This window comes from Cebidichthys violaceus, unplaced genomic scaffold (assembly GCF_023349555.1).
Source record: "Cebidichthys violaceus isolate CVI_PGR_0920_01 unplaced genomic scaffold, fCebVio1.0.p SCAF_36, whole genome shotgun sequence".
NCBI classification, from domain to species: domain Eukaryota; kingdom Metazoa; phylum Chordata; class Actinopteri; order Perciformes; family Stichaeidae; genus Cebidichthys; species Cebidichthys violaceus.
Window position 1 is genome coordinate 806,361 of NW_027176550.1, and position 25,530 is coordinate 831,890.

Sequence of the window (25,530 nt, forward strand, 5' to 3'; positions counted from 1 at the left end):
ACCTGCTGGTACAGACTCCTTACATGTACTTACATGTTGAGTACATGTGTATCTGACAGGTGTATGCTACTCGATCCAGATACACGGGTAACTGAGAGAATCGGTGTATTTTGCCGACCTGGGTGTCAGAACTTGCCTGTTTTAAATCAGAGTAGACTGTATTTCTAACCATGACATTTCAACACACACTATACTTTCACTTCTTTTGCCTGAACCTCATGTCTCTTCCCGTGTGCACGTAAACACAGCGCTGGCGTTCCGATCGCTCACCTTGCGGTACAGGCTGTTGTCGGTGGAACTCGAGCGGAGCCACGATGAAGGTGGTCTGACCCAGCGGGTTCCAGTGGTGCAGCACCCTCAGCGTCCACAACCCGGGCCTCAACGGCGGGCTGAGCGGGGGCCGATAGTGGGTGACCTCGGCGGAGGCGTCCACCAGGATGTCGTAGGTGGCGGCGATTACGTTGGTGGGGTCGATCCACACCACGGTGGCCGTCAGGTTGCTCTGGCTTCGGCTCCAGCGCTGTACGGCCACCGGCTCCTCCGTGGGCCCCAGCAGCCCCCCCCAGTTCCTGAAGAGACGCTCCTTTGGATCCCAGTCCGCCCCGACCTGAGGAACAGAGAGAGAGTCAGGAGCCCTCTGTTGGGACTGATTGTCAGAATGCACCAATTAGAGAAGTGATGGATTGTTAATTCCGGTAACATAGTTGGGTAGGAATATTCTCACTTTGGCACAATTATATGTTAAAAATGATGATGTGCCTTTATAGGTTTGTTTTAAAGCAAACAATGGAAACAATGGATATGTTTAATTTATGGTAATGGACTGAAACTAAATTGCTTTTCATAATAGTTCATATGAATAGATGTGTGTGTGGGTCTGACCTGGACATGTTGCAGCCTGTTGGTGGGGTGGGCGGGGCTGGCCAGGGTGAAGTGGTCTTTGGGTGTCACCCAGGTCTCCAGGCTCTCCGGTTGGGTGGAAGCTTGGTTCGTGGCAAAATGACGCACAAGGTAGCCCTGGAACTGGTCTGAGAGGAAGTAAAGGTGGACCGACACTGGGTGGTTCATGGCTGTGAACCTGAGAGAGACAAATATGAAATGTACTTAGACCACGTCTGTAATAAAGTCAAAGTAAATCTTTCCTGTCTCTTTTTTTCATCTACACACAGTTAATATTGTTGCTAACATGGTAAGCATTATACCTGATAATCTTCACCATGACTTTATTCAACGTACTGTACTAAAACTTTTTGATATTTTTTGCCATACTAATATACCATTACGTTTTTCTCTTGTTTAAACATTTTTTTAAATTTATTTATTATAAATTATTATTATTATTTTTTTTTTTACATTTTTCGAGACACTATACTATGACTTTATTTTTTTTTTACATTTTTCGACATACTATACTATGATTTTATTTTTTTTACATTTTTCGACAAACTATACTATGACTATTTTTTTTTTACATTTTTCAACATACTATACTATGACTTTATTTTTTTACATTTTTCGACATACTATACTATGACTTTATTTTTTTTTAATTTTTCGACACACTATACTGACTATTTTTTTTTTCCTTTTTTGACATCCTATATTATGACTTTTTTAATGACATTTTTCAACATACTATACTATGACTTTATTTTTTTACATTTTTCGATGTACTATACTATGACTTTATTTTTTTTTTACATTTTTCGACATACTATACTATGACTTTATTTTTTTACATTTTTCAACATACTATACTATGATTTTATTTTTTTACATTTTTCGACATACTATACTATGACTATTTTTTTTACATTTTTCAACATACTATACTATGACTTTATTTTTTTTTACATTTTTCGACATACTATACTATGATTTTATTTTTTTTACATTTTTCGACATACTATACTATGACTTTATTTTTTTTACATTTTTCGACGTACTATACTATGACTATTTTTTTTACATTTCTCGACGTACTATACTATGACTTTATTTTTTTTACATTTTTCGACATACTATACTATGACTTTTTTTAAACATACTATACGATGACTTTATTTTTTTACATTTTTCAACATACTATACTATGACTTTATTTTTTTACATTTTTCGACATAATATACTATGACTATTTTTTTTACATTTTTTGACATACTATACTATGATTTTATTTTTTTTAACATTTTTCAACATACTATACTATGACTTTATTTGTTTTAACATTTTTCAACATACAATACTATGACTTTTTTCGACATGCTATACTATGACTTTTTTCGACATGCTATACTATGACTTTTTTCAACATGCTATACTATGACTTTTTTTGACATGTTATACTATAACTTTTAAGTCTCTTTTTAGAACCTCATGTTCTGTGACTCTTCAGTGGCACAGAGGTAGACTCAGGGTCTTTCCTTCATAAGATCAGCAGTTCAATCCCTGGTTCTTCTTTTATATGACAAGACAATCGTACTACGTCCTGAAGCTGGTTTCATCAGAGAATGAATTTGTTTGAAAGTGTGAATGACTTTCAATGCAAACTGGCTTTTATAACATAACATACTATACAATGACTTTTTTCGACATGCTATACTATGACTTTTTTCAACATACTATACTATGACTTTTTTAATGACTTTTATCGACACGCTATACTATGACTTTTTTCGACATGCTATTTTATGACCTTTTTCGACATACTATACTATGAGTTTATTTTTTTTTACATTTTTCAACATACTATACTATGAGTTAATTTTTTTTACATTTCTCGACATACTATACTATGATTTTATTTTTTTTACATTTTTCGACATACTATACTATGACTTTATTTTTTTTACATTTTTCGACGTACTATAGTATGAGTTTTTTAATGACTTTTTTCGACATGCTATACTATGACTTTTTTAATGACTTTTATCGACATGCTATACTATGACTTTTTTCGACATGCTATACTATGACTTTTTTCAACATGCTATACTATGACTTTTTTAATTACATTTTTCGACATACTATACTCTGACTTTATTTTTTTACATTTTTCAACATACTATACTATGACTTTTGTAATTACATTTTTCAACATACTATACTCTGACTTTATTTTTTTACATTTTTCAACATACTATACTATGACTTTTGTAATGACTTTTTTCGACATGCTATACTATGATTTTTTTCGACATGCTATACTATGATTTTTTTCCTGACTTTTTTCGACATGCTATACTATGATTTTTTTCGACATGCTATACTATGACTTTTTTCGACATACTATACTATGACTTTTTTCGACATGTTATACTATAACTTTTAAGTCTTTTTTTAGAACCTCATGTTCTGTGACTCTTCAGTGGCACAGAGGTAGACTCAGGGTCTTTCCTTCATAAGATCAGCAGTTCGATCCCTGGTTGTTCTTTTATATGACAAGACAAACGTAATATGTCCTGAAGCTGGTTCCATCAGAGAATGTATTTGTTTGAAAGTGTGGATGACTTTCATTGCAAACTGGCTTTAATCACATAACATACTATACAATGACTTTTTTCGACATGCTATACTATGACTTTTTTCAACATACTATACTATGACTTTTTTAATGACTTTTTTCGACATACTATACTATGACTTTTTTCAACATACTATACTATGACTTTTTTCGACATGGTATTTTACGACTTTTTTCGACATGCTGTACTATGACTTTTTTCGACATGCTGTACTATGACTTTTTTCGACATGGTATTTTACGACTTTTTTCAACATACAATACTATGACTTTTTTCGACATGCTATACTATGACTTTTTTCGATATGCTGTACTATGACTTTTTTCGACATGCTATACTATGACTTTTTTCGATATGCTGTACTATGACTTTTTTCGACATGCTATACTATGACTTTTTTCGACATGCTATACTATGACTTTTTTCGACATGCTATACTATGACTTTTTTCAACATGCTATACTATGACTTTTTTTGACATGTTATACTATAACTTTTAAGTCTCTTTTTAGAACCTCATGTTCTGTGACTCTTCAGTGGCACAGAGGTAGACTCAGGGTCTTTCCTTCATAAGATCAGCAGTTCAATCCCTGGTTCTTCTTTTATATGACAAGACAATCGTACTACGTCCTGAAGCTGGTTTCATCAGAGAATGAATTTGTTTGAAAGTGTGAATGACTTTCAATGCAAACTGGCTTTTATAACATAACATACTATACAATGACTTTTTTCGACATGCTATACTATGACTTTTTTCAACATACTATACTATGACTTTTTTCGACATGGTATTTTACGACTTTTTTCGACATGCTGTACTATGACTTTTTTCGACATGCTATACGATGACTTTATTTTTTTTTACATTTTTCGACATACTATATTATGACTTTTTTTTACATTTATCAACATGCTATAATATGACTTTATTTGTTTTAACATTTTTCAACATACTATACTATGACTTTATTTGTTTTAACATTTTCCAACATACTATACTATGACTTTATTTGTTTTAACATTTTTCAACATACTATACTATGACTTTTTTCGACATGCTATACTACGACTTTTTTCGACATACTATACTATGATTTTTTTCGACATGCTATACTATGATTTTTTTCGACATGCTGTACTATAACTTTTAAGTCTTTTTTTAGAACCTCATGTTCTGTGACTCTTCAGTGGCACAGAGGTAGACTCAGGGTCTTTCCTTCATAAGATCAGCAGTTCGATCCCTGGTTGTTCTTTTATATGACAAGACAAACGTAATATGTCCTGAAGCTGGTTCCATCAGAGAATGAATTTGTGAATGACTTTCATTGCAAACTGGCTTTTATCACATAAAATACTATACAATGACTTTTTTCGGCATGCTATGACTTTTTTTTTTTTTTATATTTTTCAACATACTATACTATGACTTTTTTAATGACTTTTATCGACACGCTATACTATGACTTTTTTCGACATGCTATTTTATGACCTTTTTCGACATACTATACTATGAGTTTATTTTTTTTTACATTTTTCAACATACTATACTAAGACTTTTTTAATGACTTTTTTCGACATGCTATACTATGATTTTTTTCGACATGCTATACTATGATTTTTTTCCTGACTTTTTTCGACATGCTATACTATGATTTTTTTCCTGACTTTTTTCGACATGCTATACTATGATTTTTTTCGACATGCTATACTATGACTTTTTTCGACATGCTATACTATGACTTTTTTCGACATGGTATTTTACGACTTTTTTCGACATGCTGTACTATGACTTTTTTCGACATGGTATTTTACGACTTTTTTCGACATGCTGTACTATGACTTTTTTCGACATGGTATTTTACGACTTTTTTCAACATACAATACTATGACTTTTTTCGACATGCTATACTATGACTTTTTTCGATATGCTGTACTATGACTTTTTTCGACATGCTATACTATGACTTTTTTCGACATGCTATACTATGATTTTTTTCGACATGCTATACTATGACTTTTTTCGACATGCTATACTATGATTTTTTTCGACATGCTGTACTATAACTTTTAAGTCTTTTTTTAGAACCTCATGTTCTGTGACTCTTCAGTGGCACAGAGGTAGACTCAGGGTCTTTCCTTCATAAGACCAGCAGTTCGATCCCAGGTTGTTCTTTTATATGACAAGACAAACGTAATATGTCCTGAAGCTGGTTCATCAGAGAATGTATTTGTGAATGACTTTCATTGCAAACTGGCTTTTATCACATAAAATACTATACAATGACTTTTTTCGGCATGCTATGACTTTTTTTTTTTTTTACATTTTTCAACATACTATACTATGACTTTTTTAATGACTTTTAACGACACGCTATACTATGACTTTTTTCGACATGCTATTTTATGACCTTTTTCGACATACTATACTATGAGTTTATTTTTTTTTTACATTTTTCAACATACTATACTATGAGTTAATTTTTTTTTTTACATTTTTCAACAAACTATACTATGAGTTTATTTTTTTTTACATTTTTCAACATACTATACTATGACTTTTGTAATGACTTTTTTCGACATGCTATACTATGACTTTTTTCAACATACTATACTATGACTTTTTTCGACATGTTATACTATAACTTTTAAGTCTCTTTTTAGAACCTCATGTTCTGTGACTCTTCAGTGGCACAGAGGTAGACTCAGGGTCTTTCCTTCATAAGATCAGCAGTTCAATCCCTGGTTGTTCTTTTATATGACAAGACAATCGTACTACGTCCTGAAGCTGGTTTCATCAGAGAATGAATTTGTTTGAAAGTGTGAATGACTTTCAATGCAAACTGGCTTTTATAACATAACATACTATACAATGACTTTTTTCGACATGCTATACTATGACTTTTTTCAACATACTATACTATGACTTTTTTCGACATGGTATTTTACGACTTTTTTCGACATGCTGTACTATGACTTTTTTCGACATGCTATACTATGACTTTATTTTTTTTTACATTTTTCGACATACTATATTATGACTTTTTTTTACATTTATCAACATGCTATACTATGACTTTATTTGTTTTAACATTTTTCAACATACTATACTATGACTTTATTTGTTTTAACATTTTCCAACATACTATACTATGACCTTATTTGTTTTAACATTTTTCGACATGCTATACGATGACTTTTTTCGATATGCTGTACTATGACTTTTTTCGACATGCTATACTATGACTTTTTTCGACATGCTATACTATGACTTTTTTCGACATGCTATACTATGATTTTTTTCGACATGCTGTACTATAACTTTTAAGTCTCTTTTTAGAACCTCATGTTCTGTGACTCTTCAGTGGCACAGAGGTAGACTCAGGGTCTTTCCTTCATAAGATCAGCAGTTCGATCCCTGGTTGTTCTTTTATATGACAAGACAAACGTAATATGTCCTGAAGCTGGTTCCATCAGAGAATGAATTTGTGAATGACTTTCATTGCAAACTGGCTTTTATCACATAAAATACTATACAATGACTTTTTTCGGCATGCTATGACTTTTTTTTTTTTTTACATTTTTCAACATACTATACTATGACTTTTTTAATGACTTTTATCGACACGCTATACTATGACTTTTTTCGACATGCTATTTTATGACCTTTTTCGACATACTATACTGAGTTTATTTTTTTTTACATTTTTCAACATACTATACTATGAGTTAATTTTTTTTACATTTCTCGACATACTATACTATGATTTTATTTTTTTTACATTTTTCGACATACTATACTATGACTTTATTTTTTTTACATTTTTCGACGTACTATACTATGACAATTTTTTTTACATTTTTCGACATACTATACTATGACTATTTTTTTACATTTTTCGACGTACTATACTATGACTTTATTTTTTTTACATTTTTCGACATACTATACTATGACTTTATTTTTTTTACATTTTTCGACATACTATACCATGACTTTTTTTAAACATACTATACGATGACTTTATTTTTTTACATTTTTCAACATACTATACTATGACTTTTGTAATTACATTTTTCAACATACTATACTCTGACTTTATTTTTTTTACATTTTTCAACATACTATACTATGACTTTTGTAATGACTTTTTTCGACATGCTATACTATGATTTTTTTCGACATGCTATACTATGATTTTTTTCCTGACTTTTTTCGACATGCTATACTATGATTTTTTTCGACATGCTATACTATGACTTTTTTCGACATACTATACTATGACTTTTTTCGACATGTTATACTATAACTTTTAAGTCTTTTTTTAGAACCTCATGTTCTGTGACTCTTCAGTGGCACAGAGGTAGACTCAGGGTCTTTCCTTCATAAGATCAGCAGTTCGATCCCTGGTTGTTCTTTTATATGACAAGACAAACGTAATATGTCCTGAAGCTGGTTCCATCAGAGAATGTATTTGTTTGAAAGTGTGGATGACTTTCATTGCAAACTGGCTTTAATCACATAACATACTATACAATGACTTTTTTCGACATGCTATACTATGACTTTTTTCAACATACTATACTATGACTTTTTTAATGACTTTTTTCAACATACTATACTATGACTTTTTTCAACATACTATACTATGACTTTTTTCGACATGGTATTTTACGACTTTTTTCGACATGCTGTACTATGACTTTTTTCGACATGGTATTTTACGACTTTTTTCAACATACAATACTATGACTTTTTTCGACATGCTATACTATGACTTTTTTCGATATGCTGTACTATGACTTTTTTCGACATGCTATACTATGACTTTTTTCGATATGCTGTACTATGACTTTTTTCGACATGCTATACTATGACTTTTTTCGACATGCTATACTATGACTTTTTTCGACATGCTATACTATGATTTTTTTCGACATGCTATACTATGACTTTTTTCAACATACTATACTATGACTTTTTTTGACATGTTATACTATAACTTTTAAGTCTCTTTTTAGAACCTCATGTTCTGTGACTCTTCAGTGGCACAGAGGTAGACTCAGGGTCTTTCCTTCATAAGATCAGCAGTTCAATCCCTGGTTGTTCTTTTATATGACAAGACAATCGTACTACGTCCTGAAGCTGGTTTCATCAGAGAATGAATTTGTTTGAAAGTGTGAATGACTTTCAATGCAAACTGGCTTTTATAACATAACATACTATACAATGACTTTTTTCGACATGCTATACTATGACTTTTTTCAACATACTATACTATGACTTTTTTCGACATGGTATTTTACGACTTTTTTCGACATGCTGTACTATGACTTTTTTCGACATGCTATACGATGACTTTATTTTTTTTTACATTTTTCGACATACTATATTATGACTTTTTTTTACATTTATCAACATGCTATAATATGACTTTATTTGTTTTAACATTTTTCAACATACTATACTATGACTTTGTTTTAACATTTTCCAACATACTATACTATGACTTTATTTGTTTTAACATTTTTCAACATACTATACTATGACTTTTTTCGACATGCTATACTATGACTTTTTTCGACATACTATACTATGATTTTTTTCGACATGCTATTCTATGATTTTTTTCGACATGCTGTACTATAACTTTTAAGTCTTTTTTTAGAACCTCATGTTCTGTGACTCTTCAGTGGCACAGAGGTAGACTCAGGGTCTTTCCTTCATAAGATCAGCAGTTCGATCCCTGGTTGTTCTTTTATATGACAAGACAAACGTAATATGTCCTGAAGCTGGTTCCATCAGAGAATGAATTTGTGAATGACTTTCATTGCAAACTGGCTTTTATCACATAAAATACTATACAATGACTTTTTTCGGCATGCTATGACTTTTTTTATTTTTTATATTTTTCAACATACTATACTATGACTTTTTTAATGACTTTTATCGACACGCTATACTATGACTTTTTTCGACATGCTATTTTATGACCTTTTTCGACATACTATACTATGAGTTTATTTTTTTTTACATTTTTCAACATACTATACTATGAGTTTATTTTTTTTTACATTTTTCAACATACTATACTAAGACTTTTTTAATGACTTTTTTCGACATGCTATACTATGATTTTTTTCGACATGCTATACTATGATTTTTTTCCTGACTTTTTTCGACATGCTATACTATGATTTTTTTCCTGACTTTTTTCGACATGCTATACTATGATTTTTTTCGACATGCTATACTATGACTTTTTTCGACATGCTATACTATGACTTTTTTCGACATGGTATTTTACGACTTTTTTCGACATGCTGTACTATGACTTTTTTCGACATGGTATTTTACGACTTTTTTCGACATGCTGTACTATGACTTTTTTCGACATGGTATTTTACGACTTTTTTCAACATACAATACTATGACTTTTTTCGACATGCTATACTATGACTTTTTTCGATATGCTGTACTATGACTTTTTTCGACATGCTATACTATGACTTTTTTCGACATGCTATACTATGATTTTTTTCGACATGCTATACTATGACTTTTTTTGACATGTTATACTATAACTTTTAAGTCTCTTTTTAGAACCTCATGTTCTGTGACTCTTCAGTGGCACAGAGGTAGACTCAGGGTCTTTTCTTCATAAGATCAGCAGTTCAATCCCTGGTTGTTCTTTTATATGACAAGACAATCGTACTACGTCCTGAAGCTGGTTCCATCAGAGAATGAATTTGTTTGAAAGTGTGAATGACTTTCATTGCAAACTGGCTTTTATAACATAACATACTATACAATGACTTTTTTCAACATACTATACTATGACTTTTTTCGACATGGTATTTTACGACTTTTTTCGACATGCTGTACTATGACTTTTTTCGACATGCTATACGATGACTATATTTTTTTTTACATTTTTCGACATACTATATTATGACTTTTTTTTACATTTGTCAACATGCTATACTATGACTTTATTTGTTTTAACATTTTTCAACATACTATACTATGACTTTATTTGTTTTAACATTTTCCAACATACTATACTATGACTTTATTTGTTTTAACATTTTTCAACATACTATACTATGACTTTTTTCGACATACTATACTATGATTTTTTTCGACATACTATACTATGATTTTTTTCGACATACTATACTATGATTTTTTTCGACATGCTATACTATGATTTTTTTCGACATGCTGTACTATAACTTTTAAGTCTTTTTTTAGAACCTCATGTTCTGTGACTCTTCAGTGGCACAGAGGTAGACTCAGGGTCTTTCCTTCATAAGATCAGCAGTTCGATCCCTGGTTGTTCTTTTATATGACAAGACAAACGTACTATGTCCTGAAGCTGGTTCCATCAGAGAATGAATTTGTGAATGACTTTCATTGCAAACTGGCTTTTATCACATAAAATACTATACAATGACTTTTTTCGGCATGCTATGACTTTTTTTTTTTTTTTATATTTTTCAACATACTATACTATGACTTTTTTAATGACTTTTATCGACACGCTATACTATGACTTTTTTCGACATGCTATTTTATGACCTTTTTCGACATACTATACTATGAGTTTATTTTTTTTTACATTTTTCGACATACTATACTAAGACTTTTTTAATGACTTTTTTCGACATGCTATACTATGATTTTTTTCGACATGCTATACTATGACTTTTTTCGACATGCTATACTATGATTTTTTTCGACATGCTATACTATGATTTTTTTCGACATGCTGTACTATAACTTTTAAGTCTTTTTTTAGAACCTCATGTTCTGTGACTCTTCAGTGGCACAGAGGTAGACTCAGGGTCTTTCCTTCATAAGATCAGCAGTTCGATCCCTGGTTGTTCTTTTATATGACAAGACAAACGTAATATGTCCTGAAGCTGGTTCCATCAGAGAATGAATTTGTTTGAAAGTGTGAATGACTTTTATTGCAAACTGGCTTTTATCACATAACATACTATTCAATTACTTTTTGTCGACATACTACACTATGACTTTATTTTTTTTACATTTTTCAACATACTATACTATGACTTTTTCATGACTTTTTGTCGACATACTATACTAAAACTATTTTTTTTACATTCATCAACAGACTATACTATGAATTTATTTCGACATACTATATATACTATGACGTTTTTTAATGACATCTTTAGCCATAATACACTATGACTTCATGACATTTCTCTGCTTACTCTACTATGACTCTTTTGTCATCATTTAAGTTATTCTGCTTGGTGGTGCAGAGGTTAACATGTTTCCCCAAACCAAGATGGGCCCAGATTCAAACCCAGTGCTGGCCATCCGTTCTTTATGTCCTCCATATGTTTTCCGTTGGTCAGCATGCTTTGCCTGCTTCTCCATGTCCAAAAACACTTAATTGATGACTCTAAATTGCTCGTTTAAAAAATACAAAACTATAGCTTTTGAAATCAGAGTATACTATATTTCTAATCATGTAGCATGTGATCAGCTGTACTGAAACATAAATAAATGATCACAGCGAGTCAGAGAAGACTTACACATTTCTTTCTAGTCGTCAGTAGTAACACACAAGTAATAGAGGATGATGAAATGGTACTTTATAGTTTAAGTGTCATCCAAAATATGTAAGGAAATAAAGTACCGATGTGGACGGAACCATGTTTCAAATGTATCCATATTAGGTGTGTATGTGGTCTGAGATGTTGCTCAACTCACAGGTCACAGGTTGAAGGGAACAGACGAGTCCTGTTTAACCCCCCCCCACCCCCCCACCCCTTAACACACACCACCCATAATGATGCCCCCACCCATTTTAGCCACCAATCCCCACCCGAACTCCAAGCACAAGTACCTCCTTGTACCTACTGTGGTCAACCCCCCCCCCCTTCCAGACACACACACACCTACATTGCTGGAAAAATCCAGTCTGAGCAGACACTGTAGCCTGATTGTACCCCAGGACAAGCTGTCGTTATCTTGATATTTAATTTGGACTCATAAACACACACAAACACCAGTGGAAAGACACATTTCATCTGCCAGTCCTCCTTGCTCCGGTCACCCAGTGATTGTGCAGTTTCTCTCTCAGCCTAAATCTACTAACCCCACCGACTAAATGACTCAAACGAAGCACCCTAACACACTCACGACAGGTGGGGACTGTATATAAGGTTGATATAGACTTTCAACAGAAACAATTCTAGCAAAGACTTTTCTTCTCACACATGTAGTTTGCTTCACTTGGTCCAAACCAAATCATCCATTGTTGCCCTTTAGTTCTGGTGCCTTTCCTGATCACACTGACTCATCGCAAACAAACCAAGAGCTGCAAATATAAAGTCCCAACGACAGACAGGTAGCTCACCAATTGGACAGTTTTGGTGACGGTCATCATCAACATGGGATGATTTGCATAAATATACACACAGCTTTTACATTTCACATAAAATGTTGTTTTGTTGACACTTCACAATCAGTAACAGTACATTATCTTTTCAATTTGTTCTAACATCAAATATCTATCATCACTTGTCTGCTTTTCTTTTACATATCAAACAAACCCCAGAAATCACTTGGAACTGAACCAACGTTCTAGTTAATTGGTCCACAACAAAGTTTGATTGACAGCTGGTAAACCAACTGAAACAATCCAAACCAAACTGGCAAACAAACGAGTGTTTGTTTGAAATAAATCAAACCGTTTCAGCATGACAGTGTAATGTTTCCCACTACCATTTTTCTTAAATGGTTCTGTCTCAGGGGGCCACGTTGGAAGAGTCAACTTATTTTAGAATTGAGACGACATATAAACCAAAGATCAAAAGTGTCTTATGCACTCTTATGCAAACTGAAATGAACTTGTGCATCCTATACACAAACTCCTGGATGACCCCACGAACCTCATTGAGAACCCCTTCAATGCCTCCAAGCATCTCTTCATTACTTAAGAACCTCTTGGATCATCATGAAGAACTCTTGCAGCCAGTCTACAAACTCCCGGAGCCCCTTAAAAACCACTAGAGCTCCTTCACAAACCCCTGGAACCCTGTGAATCTTTTCAATAATACTTCTAAGACCTTTTAGACTCTGTGAAGATCTTCTGGAACTCCCTCAAGAACCACCTGATGCCATGAGTCTACTGGGAGAACTGGATATAGTATGGTACATAACCGGCTCACCCACTTGACTGACTGTAAGGCTGACTCTGCCACACCACATCCAGCTCTCAATAAACCCACATCTGGATGTTTTTACCTGCAGCTGTTGTCATTGGGATGGCCCTGCAGCGAGCTGGCGGCGCGCAACAGTCCCATCCGGGCAAAGGCGTGATGGTGGCTGAGCATGGAGTCCGATAGGCTGGCGAGGCCGTCCGTCTCCTGCTCATAGATGTTCTCCCAGTAGGCGTGGAGGCCCGGGGTGCCCGAGGCGTACGATCCAAACAGGTAGGAGTCCAGCTGGTTGATGATCTCCTGGCTGACGCTGGCCTCAAACTTCCTGGCAAAGAAGGTGGGTCTGGATGCTTGCTGTGGTCAGAAAACCAGAGAGAAGTGGAGGGGTGATTATAGTAAGACCAACTTTGACTTTCAATAAAGAAAATTAAATGAAGACATAGAGAAGACAATATTTAAAACAAGCAGAAGTAAGTGCATAACCTACAAAGGAAAAGTCAAGAAACTATGACGTTCAAATCACTGCATTCGTTGGAATGAGAGAGAGAAATAAAACTCCTGCTCCACATTAACATGAGCGGCAACACTGGCAGCATTGATCTATGTTGTAGTGGAACTCATTTCTGTTTTTCCAGCTGTAAAACCACTGAGCTCCAATTTATACAAAACAAATAGTAAACATGCAAAGTAAGTCTCCTGCATCCACTTATGCCAGTCTAGAAGTTTCACTTCAAAATCTAAATTATAAACAGTGTTTACAGGTTAGCAAGATCCAACCGTTTGTTTCAGTGCGACTACATGAACTGCACAATAAGACATTATAAGACATATTTACTATTAAGGTAAACTGGTGTCCAGTCAGACGTGTAAGAGGACTACTCTGTATGTCTGAATTGAATAGACTGTATTTAGTTTAGTAGATGGAGAACAGTGGGTTACCACTACTGGAATATCAGCTGAACACATCACAGTTTAAATCTCTTCAATCTCACCACTGAGTAGACTGCAGAGGGCCCAGATAATAACAGATTAGTCCAGTTGACCTTTGGCTAAGCCCCGCCCACCGCTGCTACTCCGTCAAGCTGTCAGAGCTAAATGTTACCATGGAGCCCACACTGTCACTAACTGCACTCCCGCGTTTCAGGGAGAAGCAGACAGAAGGGTCTACAACATGTGTTTGAACTGAACAAACTGATTAAAAAGATCAAGACAGAAGCTAAAGCTACAGATTGAGGTGTGAAAGTGAACCACCACGTCACCTGGAGATCGAGAGGGAAGTTAATGAATAATGAATGGTCAGAGCTGGATGTTTGAATAATTCCATTCTTCAAAAAATAAAGACTAAAGAAATCTTAGTTGACTAAGTCCAAAACTTTAGTTGACTAATAGAGAGGTAGCCCTGTAAACAATCTCTGCTAGAATAGTTATTATTGAAGAAAAGCATCTATATAACAGCGGACACACCCTTTTTTAAACGGTAGTATACATTAACTTAAAGTCAAAGACTCAAAGACACAGATGGAAAAAGACTAAATATATCTGAGAACCTTGGAAAACTGAATCAAATCACACACACACACACACACACACACACACACACACACACACACACACACACTTTGTCATGCGGCCCAGTCTGGAGAGAGGACGGGGCGTGGTCTATGATGTCATCAGGAGGGTGTGACCTCATCAGACCGGCTCCCGGCGGGGCCCCCGGCTGAAACCAGGAAACCCCAAACCTAATGAGAGCCATGCGGACTCGGACTGCCCGGTCGGCAGTTTTATCTGCGAGGTTATTCTGGGGCTGTTACCTAACGCTCTGCGTCCTTACACGGCTAAAGACAACAGTGGAAGCCACTAGTTACAGGGTCGGGAGGGATTCTAGTTTCCTTCATCAGAAAATGATATAAAAGTGCTTTTACTGTACGTGCTGTGCTCTCCCTGAAGGAGGTCAGGCCAACACAACTCAAGCAGCTGCTCTCTGTGGAGCTGTTCAGCTTTATTGAATCAAGATTAAACAGGTGTTTAAGTTGTGTGCATGCTGCTGTGGATTTTACTTTATATTTTATTATTTATACTAGAGCTATAGCAACTATTTTCATTATCGATTCATCTGTCAAACTGTTTCCTTTTTAGATAGAACCTTTTTTTTGTCTGATGAAATTGTCAAAAAAACACAAAAATTCCCAACGATATGAGACACAGAGAAGCAGGGAAATATTTGTAAATATGAATTGGATGGATGAGTTTTTAAAGGCTTATTAATAATAACAGCAGCGCCGTTACTACTGCAACAATAATTTAGATTATTGATTCATCTTTAAATTGTTTCCATGTTTGACGGATGAGGTTTTAAAAGGCCTATTATAATATTATTATTATAGTAATATTATAACTCCTGCAACAATTATATTCATTCTTGAGTAATTTGCTGATTATCGTCTTGATTAATAGATTAGTCCAATAAAATGTCAGAAGATAGTTCCTGAAGCCCAAGTTGACATATTCAAACTGCTTGTTCTGTCCTAGAGGAGGTATACAACTCTACTTTTATAGAAAAGCAGGAATCATTTGTGGGATAATAATGTAGGAAAAAACACCTAAAAGTTGTGCAACTGAAGGATGCATTTCCTAATGTCCCAGTGCTCAATGTGACTTCTCCATTTTACCTCATAAACCCCCAAAAACATCCAGTTTACAAAAACGTAAAAAAAGAGAAAAGCAACAAATTGTCACATTAAAAGGAGCACAGTTTAAATTCCAGCATTAATGTATTCATCAATCCTTCCTCACTCTTTGGTTTATGTGACGTTAACTGGACCCTGACTCTGAGGAAAAGACCAGCAACAGACAACACATTCAAAATAAAGTCTTCATATTTCATAATCAGGTCTCCAGCAGGCTGAATGAAGTAAATAAAGTGTGTATTGTACTCTACTCTACTGTACATGTGTTCCATCCTGACCCTCACTTTCAGGACTCCGATCCGGCTTTCCTGCTGGCGAAGCACGGCATTATGATAATGACAACCTTACAAACCGCAGCGGCAGCTAGCTGCGAAGCTCTAAAAATACAGACTGCCTCGAGTGTACAGCTGTTTCCAGGATCAGCTCTTCTTATAGAAACCATCAGCAGCTCCACCGCAGGACGCCGTCTTCAGGTCTGTCTTTACGGGGAGCCGAGGACCGCCCGTCGTGAGCAAAAGCTGCGCCGCTAATTTGTGAATACGAAGCTATTCTGGTGCCGCCGAGGCCTTGAGCGGGACGGAACATGAAGACTAAAGTATGGCTGCAGCATTGTCACATTTGATCCCCCCCAAAAAAAAAAAATCCAAAGAATGTTCAGCCATGGAACGCTTTGAGACGACTGAGAAGTTTAAACCACATCTGTCGTGTTTAATGTCATCAGTCGAGGTGGAAAAGAGTTAAAACACAGGGTTTCTTATTCTTTTAAAGACGGTCGACAACCAGCAGAAAAAGAGTTAAACCAGAAGACTTCCATGGTTACAGAGGACATTTAAAGGGCCAGTGTGTAGAGTTCAGGAGGAACTATTAGAGGAAATGTAATCTAATATTCACATCTATGTTTTTATTAGCGTATAATCCCCTTAAAACTAAGCATCATTGCTCAGAATGAGCCCTTCATATCTACACAGGGAGTTTCCATGTTTCTACGGTAGCCCAGAAGGGACAAACCAAATCCTTCACACTGTCCCTTTAAGCTGGGGAGGAAATGTACTTTACTGAAGTATTTCAATTTAATGCTACTCGACTCAACTACAAATGAATGTGGAATATTGTAGTTTTTACTTCACTATTATCAGATTAAGATTTTACAAACAAAACATTCTGCGCTGTAGATTAAATTATCAATTATAGTAGATTATTAGTAGATTATAATTATTATATTTAGTAGTTCAAATGTGCTCCAGCTGTAACATAAAATGGTAAATGCTGCTTACATGTTGCAGCATCAGCAATACTATAATGTGTAGTATAAACACATAACTCTACTTTAATACTTTCATTTGTTTTTGCTGTACCTGCTCAATACTTTTTCAGTATTGCTACTTTTACAAAGGTTAAGTACTTCTTCCAGTACAGCATTTAAGTGAAGTACAAAGCGGTGTATCAGCTTAGAAAACACCTCCCACTCTGCGTCTCAGGAGAAAGCCACGACTCAGAAACACAGGCCTTCCTCTCGGTCAACAGGCTGGCTGCAGTTTTCCAGAAAGTACACGAAGTACGCAGAAAGACGGCGGACTCTCTCGGTATTACCGGGTCTCTAGTGACGGGGGCGACCAGCTCACCTGGAAGCGCGGCAGGTCCGAGGGCTTGAAGTCGTTGGGTGAGCAGCCGCACCAGTCCACGATGTGCTTGTACTGGCATTTACACCCCAGTTTGCGGTTCCAGTTGGTGAGCCTCAGGTTGTTGTCCACCATGGTCTCACAGTGGGCGCTGTTCTCCAGCACGGTGTGGAAGAACGACTGCAGGAGGAGGAGAGAACAGATGTCGATCAAACATCAAGATGAAGACAAACAGCACAGCTGACATGATCTGATGCCTCATTATGTTATTGTTTTAGATTGGACTAAGTTATATCAAGTTATATTTTTGTACTCTGATCTTCTACTTCAGTAAACTAGTACAACCACAATTTAAAAGTACTCCACTACAAGTAAAACTCCAGCATTAAAGACCATTTACTGAAGGAAAAGTACAGAAGTATTGTCAGCAAAACACTCATTATGCAGAATAATATATAATTTATATAATTGGATTAAAACTATTCATGCGTTAATGTTGCAGCTGGTAAAAGTGGAGCTCATTTTATTCCCTTTATACACTGCTGGTGCTATAATAATACATCATCGTTTATTAGTTGTCTGAATCTGTAATGGATATAAAGTCGTCAGATAAAATGAATGTAATGAAGTAAAAGTACAATATTTGTCTCTGAGATGAAGTAGAAGTATAAAGCAGAATAAAATGAGAATACTCATTTAAAGTAAAAAATACCTAAAGAGACACAATCACTGTTGATGTCCATGTCCTCCTCTCGGGGACACCAACAGAGAGTCTGCAGGGTCACTCCAGCGCATGTGTGTGTGTGTGTGTGTGTGTGTGTGTGTGTGTGTGTGTGTGTGTGTGTGTGTGTGTGTGTGTGTGTGTGTGTGTGTGTGTGTGCGTTACCTCGGCAGGCAGCAGTGTGTAGGCGTAGAAGCGCTTCATGCTGCCGACCAGCTCGTCCCGGGAGTTGACCACGTAGTCCACAAAGGGCCGGTTGAGCAGGAACCAATCAGAGCCTCCGTCCACCGCGATGCCCTCGGGGATCTTGCGGTCCCCGAGACGCCACATGTGGGTGTCGCACTCGTAGAAGAGTCGGTCCAGACCCTGTTTACGGATGAAGCTGAGAGGACACACGGCATGAATACTTCTACCTCAGATACTTGTGAGAGAGACGTGTACTGTGTATACTGTGTACTATATACTGAGAAGTATAAATGTGTCTTTAAACAGGACGAAACAAGAAATCAGCAACTTCTGACATTTAGAGGCTTTTTAAATATTCACCAAGTTAAAGGCAACGAATGAACTCTGCTAAAATTCAACTACAATCGTTTTTATTAAACTACTCGCTCACGGGAACAATGATACTCTCTGAAAAATCTCTACTGAAGAGGAGGAAGAAGAAGAACAAGAGGAAGAAGAAGATGAGGAGAAGAAGAAGAAGAAGAAGAAGAAGAAGAAGGAGAAGAAGAAGAAGAAGAAGAAGAAGGAGATGAGGAAGAAGGAGATGAGGAACAAGAGGAAGAAGAAGAGGAAGGAAAGGAAGAAGAACAACAACAGGAAGATGAGTAATAATAGAAAGGGGAAGATGAACAAGAAGGAGGAGAAGAAAAGCAGGAGGAAGAAGAAGAAGAGAAGAAAGAAGATTAATAAGAAAAGAAAGGAGAAGAGGAACAAGAAGAAGAGAAGGAAGAAGAAGAAAATTAAGAAGATGAAGAAGTGGAACACGAGAAAGAAGGAAAATCAACAAGAAGAGAAAGAAGAAGAGGAGGAAGAAGATAAAGAGGAGGGAGAAGACGTGGACTAAGATGAACAAAAAGACGAAGAAGAAGAGGAATAAGAAGTAGTAAAACAAGGAGAAGAAGAGGAAGAACTTTGTTAATCCCTCACTTTGTTCCCTTACAGAAAAAGAGGACCACCCTCAGAGGAAAACAAACACAAAGGAGGAGAAAAGAGAGAGAGATAAAGAGATAAGGAGAGTGACGGCCTCTCTCTCTCTTACCGTGCGTTGTCTCTGCCGTGAGACTTGATGAAGTTCATGTTGCGGTACTTGGACAGGAAAGCCACCAGCTGTTCATTGGTCCTGAGGGGAGACAGCAGCTGTCAATCATCAGCTGTGAGCCGGTTACGCTCACACGTCACCGCATCGATCCGCGGAGCCGATATAACGTCGCTTTGACGACGCTAGGATGGAATGACGTTGGTGTTTCCGAGAGGATGAACCCTGGTGATCCCCTGACTTTTCCTCTCGCGCCACCATAACCGTTCACATGGCTGTGCTTTAGTGAACCTTTGGATAAATCACCGTTAAATTCAGTGCCGTCAGCGCATTGATTTATCAACTTTTCGGCTGTAAAGTGGAATCTGTAAAGTAGCTAAAGCTGACAGATACATTTTGTGGAGTAAAAAGTAGCTTATGTCCATATGGGATGTACAGAAAGTACCTGAAATGTGTACTTAAATGAACTCATTTAGATTCCTTCACTGCCAAATACCGATGTGATCCAGAAGGTCCATCCGAGCAGAAACATGTTGTGCTTTTATATAACCTGCTAAAGTGTCTTTGTGTGTGTTTGGCCTCAGCAGGAAGAAAAACCACCAAAACATGGAATAGACTCACGCAACACTTGTTGATAAGAGAGCATTCTTCCCTTTAGTGGATACACGTCTCAGCAGGATGCAGTTAAATATTTGAAAGAATCGTCTCTTTCTTTTAAACAAATCTTCCATTTAAGGGAGTCAGAGTGACTCCAACGCGACTCTGTTTCAGTACAGCTGGAGCATTTTATTTAGCTTCCCGTTCCAGCTGAAGCGGATTCAAAACGCCCGGTTTCTGCATGTGAAGCACACACACACACACACACACACACACACACACACACACACACGTGTGAGAGACGGGACAGCAGACAGACGGATCGCTTTGATTACACTTGATCGCAGTCGTTAAGAGGGACCGCAGGCGGCGTGTGTGTTGCGTTTGTGGGCATGTTTGTGTTCGTCTGCATCACGCATCACACACACACACACACACACACACACACACACACACACACACACACACACACACACACACACACACACACACATTTAAATCTAACTGAGGGCTACTACAACATGTGGTCACATTTCACAAAAGAGGAGAAGCACGGCACTAAACTTCCTAAATGTATCTCTCTCTACAGGCTTGATCACTGACCCACATGTGTGATTTCACTGTGAGAGCAACTCACTGGTTAAAGTATGAATTTTGTTCATCTTATATCTATAAGAAATAAAAGTCAATCCTACCACTGCTGAAATCAATCGGAATGATCGCATGTTTTTCTGTTCGATCCTCTGAAGCTAGCTGATATTCTGTTTGATGTTAGTTTGTGTGACCTTCTCTTACCAGAGAAACACACACACACACACACACACACACACACACACACACAAACACTTCCATTGACTCACTCTCCATGTGCCTCAATGATGTCATAGCTATCGATGGTATTGTGCTAATGCTGTGGATGTGCTATGGATTTTAGCTGGAAGGGCGTTCAAACAGTCACTTTGACGGGAGGACAGAGAATGGATCAGTGTGTGTGTGTGTGTGTGTGTGTGTGTGTGTGTGTGTGTGTGTGTGTGTGTGTGTGTGTGTTCTCGCCATAGAAATAGAACAGGAGTAGAATGGACATTCCCATTCAAATAAACGGAGCAGGGTGGTTTTTTATGCACTGTGGCCGCTGCGACCGGCTAGCTTCTGTATAAACTAAACCGACTTTCGCAAAGTTGCGGACTCACCGCGGTGAGGTTTTTTTGCAGTTACGACTAAAATGAGCAGTGGAGTAATAATGTAGTAACGTTGCAACGCGTAGTTACCAGTGTAGCATTAAAGCGTGGTGGAAAAAGCTAACTAGCAGACAAGTGGCTAGTCAGCTAGCTTGCTAATTCCGCCATGCTTTAATGCTACACTAGTAATAGAAAGAAGAAAAAAACGGTCCCAAGACATCTGAACATGTCGACTTGCATTCTGGGAAATTTTTACTATATTCTGAAGTAGTCGAGAAAATAATCTGCAGATTGACTTAATAATGAAAATTATTGTTGCAGGCTTTATTATATACTACTGGTTCAAGAAACAGACGTTTCCTTAAAATACAGACAGCGGTGATAAACCAGCAGGACTAGCTGCTGGACCCTCATCGGACTAGTCATGAATGATGCACCAGCATTGGCAGAAGTAGGCTTTAAATGGAACCGTACCAATTTCATCGACACCAAACCCAATCCACAAATCACACGTGTCTTTATAATGTGCCAGAATCTAGAAGCTCCATAGACGTCAAAGCCAGCTCACATGCAGTCCTCCATTTACAGAACAGAGCGGAGTCCACCAACACTCCACTGGCCCGTCTTTAAAAGACACAACCATCTGGACCCCTTCTTGCTCGCTGCACACAAGAGCCAAACACTGACCGCCACAGACCTCTTTATCCTCTTTCATTCACGCTTCAGCTGCAGCGAGAGAGAGAGTCACCAGTCGATAACTCCGCTGATCACAGCCAACAATACAGATCCCTTCAAATCCCCCAGCAGCAAGAGAGCCATTAAAAAGGGCTCCTCTTCAAAACTACAGACTCCCGATCCATTCAGAGCCGATGCACTTGAGGTCTATTGGCCACGTAACCTAATCCTTAAGACCTTAAACAAACCAAACAAGGCTTCAACAGATCAATGAGCTGTGTGTTTAGATGGAACTTGACGTGATCGTTAAATATCCGACAGTCTTCTACAGCGATACAAACAGGGAACAGTGGGGGGGGGGTTCAACCAAACCTTTATGGATCAAGATAAACCATTCTGTCTGTTGGTATAAGCAAAGAAAAGAAAACCTGATAGATAGGTAGATACTGGTTCTTATAAAAACATGCAAACGTGGACATTTGACCTGGACTATCTCTTTGTCCAATTTCAAACTGCTTCCTGTGACCAACCCAGTGTCTCACCTGATGGGGTAGTCTGCAGCGCTGAGGTTGATGAAGAAGTCCCAGGACCAGTCGGACATCTGGAGAAGGTCCTCCATGCTGCGTAGGTACATCGTCAACAGGCTGGCCCCGCCCCAGATGGTGGACATCCTCCAGGGAGTCACCCGGACGTTGGGATAGCGGCCGGCCAGAGACAGGACCTCTCTGTAGAGGTAGTTGGACCTCTGACAAGGGTTTGAGAATGACAACAAGAAGGTTAAAGCGTGCTTTTGTATTTTAAACACTATTCGGCTATTTTAACAGTTGGAACATTAACTGTGTCCATCAGAAGTTGTCCTCTTCAGAAGGAGAGATCAGCATTTACTGACATATCTGTGCCATAAACGTCATTGTCAGTCAACACAGGAGCTCTTTCTGGTTTCTAGGAGCAAACTTAGAGCTCGTCATGTCAGTCGAAGAGTCGCGTTAAGAGATGCTTCATGTCTACAGCTGTGTCAGTCTACATTCATTCGTTGGTCGCCATTTGTCTTCGTCGTTTGTCTGTTATTGACACAGAGTGACAGCCAGTGGTCTCACCAGGTCCACGTGGATGTAGTAGTAGTGCGAGGTGTGGTAGATGGCTTTGAAGAGACGCTGGAACTGGCGCGAGCCTCGGCCGTGGACGACCAGGACGAAGGCGATCCGTGCCGGAGCGAGCTGGGCAGCTTCTGAGGGCTCCTCGTCCCACTGGACGTTCACATTGGCCTTACCTGGACACAGAGGACAAGGACGCTCATGAGACATGCAGCATTATCTTTGATTTTCTGACATCTGCAACAAGGCCTGCAGTCCAGGGCTGAAACATTTAATCACTAAGTGAATTAAAAGAAAATGAAGTGGCAACCATTATAAAATGCTCATCTTTGTCTTATATAATAAGAACATTTATATTTTAGGCTTTTGTAGAGTTGGTCAGACAAAAAAAAGTCACATGAAAACATCAAATTGAGCTGCAATTTCCACTATATTCAGACTCTTAGTAGACACATCCTACTTGCTGGATTTCTGTTTCTTGGTTGCCACAATGCAACTGTCACCGTCAACCCTGCTCTCCACTCGGGTTCCTCCATCTTCACTTCCGTCTTTCCTGGAAGTTTCCTGCCGTCTGTGGCTGGCTGAGCTAAATCTGCCGCTTGTATATACAAACCCTCTGGCAGCCTAATGCTTCTCCATCATCACGCTCACTCTAAAGATGGCACGGGTTGAGGCCTGCGTCAGCCTAATTAGTGACCTCCCCGAGCTGCGGGGGCATGCTGGGATTGGGAGTTTGAGGAGAAATAACTGTAATCAGGCGGCTCAGCTGAGCGCCGCTGCACAGACAGAGGGAGGCGGGGGGAGCGATGTCGCGCACCGACGGGGATGTACACTTAAATCTGAATGCAGAAACAGCAAACTACGGTTCAACAACCCTCTCGTTCCTCTTTGACAGGCTGAGCTCACGTCAGTCAAACTCAAAGGAAACCAAATCATCTTTCGCTGCCGCTCCAGTCTGTGGATATAATGAGTAGTGTGTCATCAAAGCAGCATATAATCATATCAATTAAACCTCAAACAGCACAGGGTGGTTCAGAGAGCACGACTACAAGTAAATCATTAGTCAGCCGTTCCAAAAATAAGACTACAAACTGCTTGTTTAATTTGGGTGTAATTACGGCGGCTGAGTCTCATCCTCGCCGTGTCCATCCGAGTTTTAAGTCTCTGAAAATAGAGCCGGCGACAAACTGGATGCCTCTCCGTGGCTCCGACACGTGCCGGGTTAAAAATGCTTCTCTAAGGATAAATTTGGAAGAAAAAAAAAATCCCTCTTCGACTTTTTGCAAGCCGCCACTTCAAAGCCGCCGCCTGTTCGTCCCAATTCCTTTGACTTTTTGTCTTTCAGTCTGTCCCCCTCTCATTTGCTGACTGGTTCAATCACAGGCTGCGTTAACATGAAGGATAAATCAGTCCCTAAATCATATAATATGTTTAAACTAACTGTGTTCAATAACTCGGGAGCTTGTGTTCTGGGTTACAGCCATACTGTAAGTATAGGCTACTTGAACTTAAACCAAACCTCACATTCAGTCCAACAGAAGACACAAAAATGGCTGCCATCTTTCCAGTGTGAATAGACTCTGACCTCCTGAGATGTCTTCGAGACAAATGTTCCACACACCATTGTTGGACAGAAGACATTTTTAGAAAATAGAACATTTTGTCTGGAGTTACATAAAGATAGAAGATGATTGTGAAACGATGAGTTAAGAGTCTTTATTCTACTTGGAGACACATTCTACGCTCTTATTTTAGTATCTTATAATATCCAACAGGTGTATCATTAATCCATCATTATGTTTCATGACCTTGTAGACCTTCTCTGACTGGTTCAGTGTTCTGGTCTCACCTTCTATGGGGCAGTAGCGCGGCACTTTCTCAGGCATCAGCGCTCGGTCTTTGTGTTTGCAGTAGACCTCCACTATCTGCTGCCGACACTCTCGGCTCTTGGCTCTGGACAGAGCGGAGATGGCT

The 25,530-nt window shown here is 37.7% G+C and overlaps 1 protein-coding gene across 1 annotated transcript in view; it reads right to left on the reverse strand.

Moving 5' to 3' along the window:
* The window catches only part of xylt1 (xylosyltransferase I), a 38,161-nt gene that overhangs the window by 3,625 nt on the left and 9,006 nt on the right, over positions 1–25,530 (reverse strand). Inside the window, exons 2-10 of the mRNA XM_068725775.1 lie at positions 25,406–25,530; positions 23,560–23,732; positions 23,005–23,207; positions 20,016–20,096; positions 18,917–19,133; positions 18,034–18,210; positions 13,810–14,078; positions 883–1,078; positions 271–607 (exon numbers count right to left, since the gene is read on the reverse strand). The exon at positions 25,406–25,530 is cut by the window's right edge and continues 428 nt beyond it. Coding sequence (XP_068581876.1) covers positions 271–607; positions 883–1,078; positions 13,810–14,078; positions 18,034–18,210; positions 18,917–19,133; positions 20,016–20,096; positions 23,005–23,207; positions 23,560–23,732; positions 25,406–25,530 — 1,778 coding nt within the window. The remainder of the gene's footprint in view (positions 1–270; positions 608–882; positions 1,079–13,809; positions 14,079–18,033; positions 18,211–18,916; positions 19,134–20,015; positions 20,097–23,004; positions 23,208–23,559; positions 23,733–25,405) is intronic.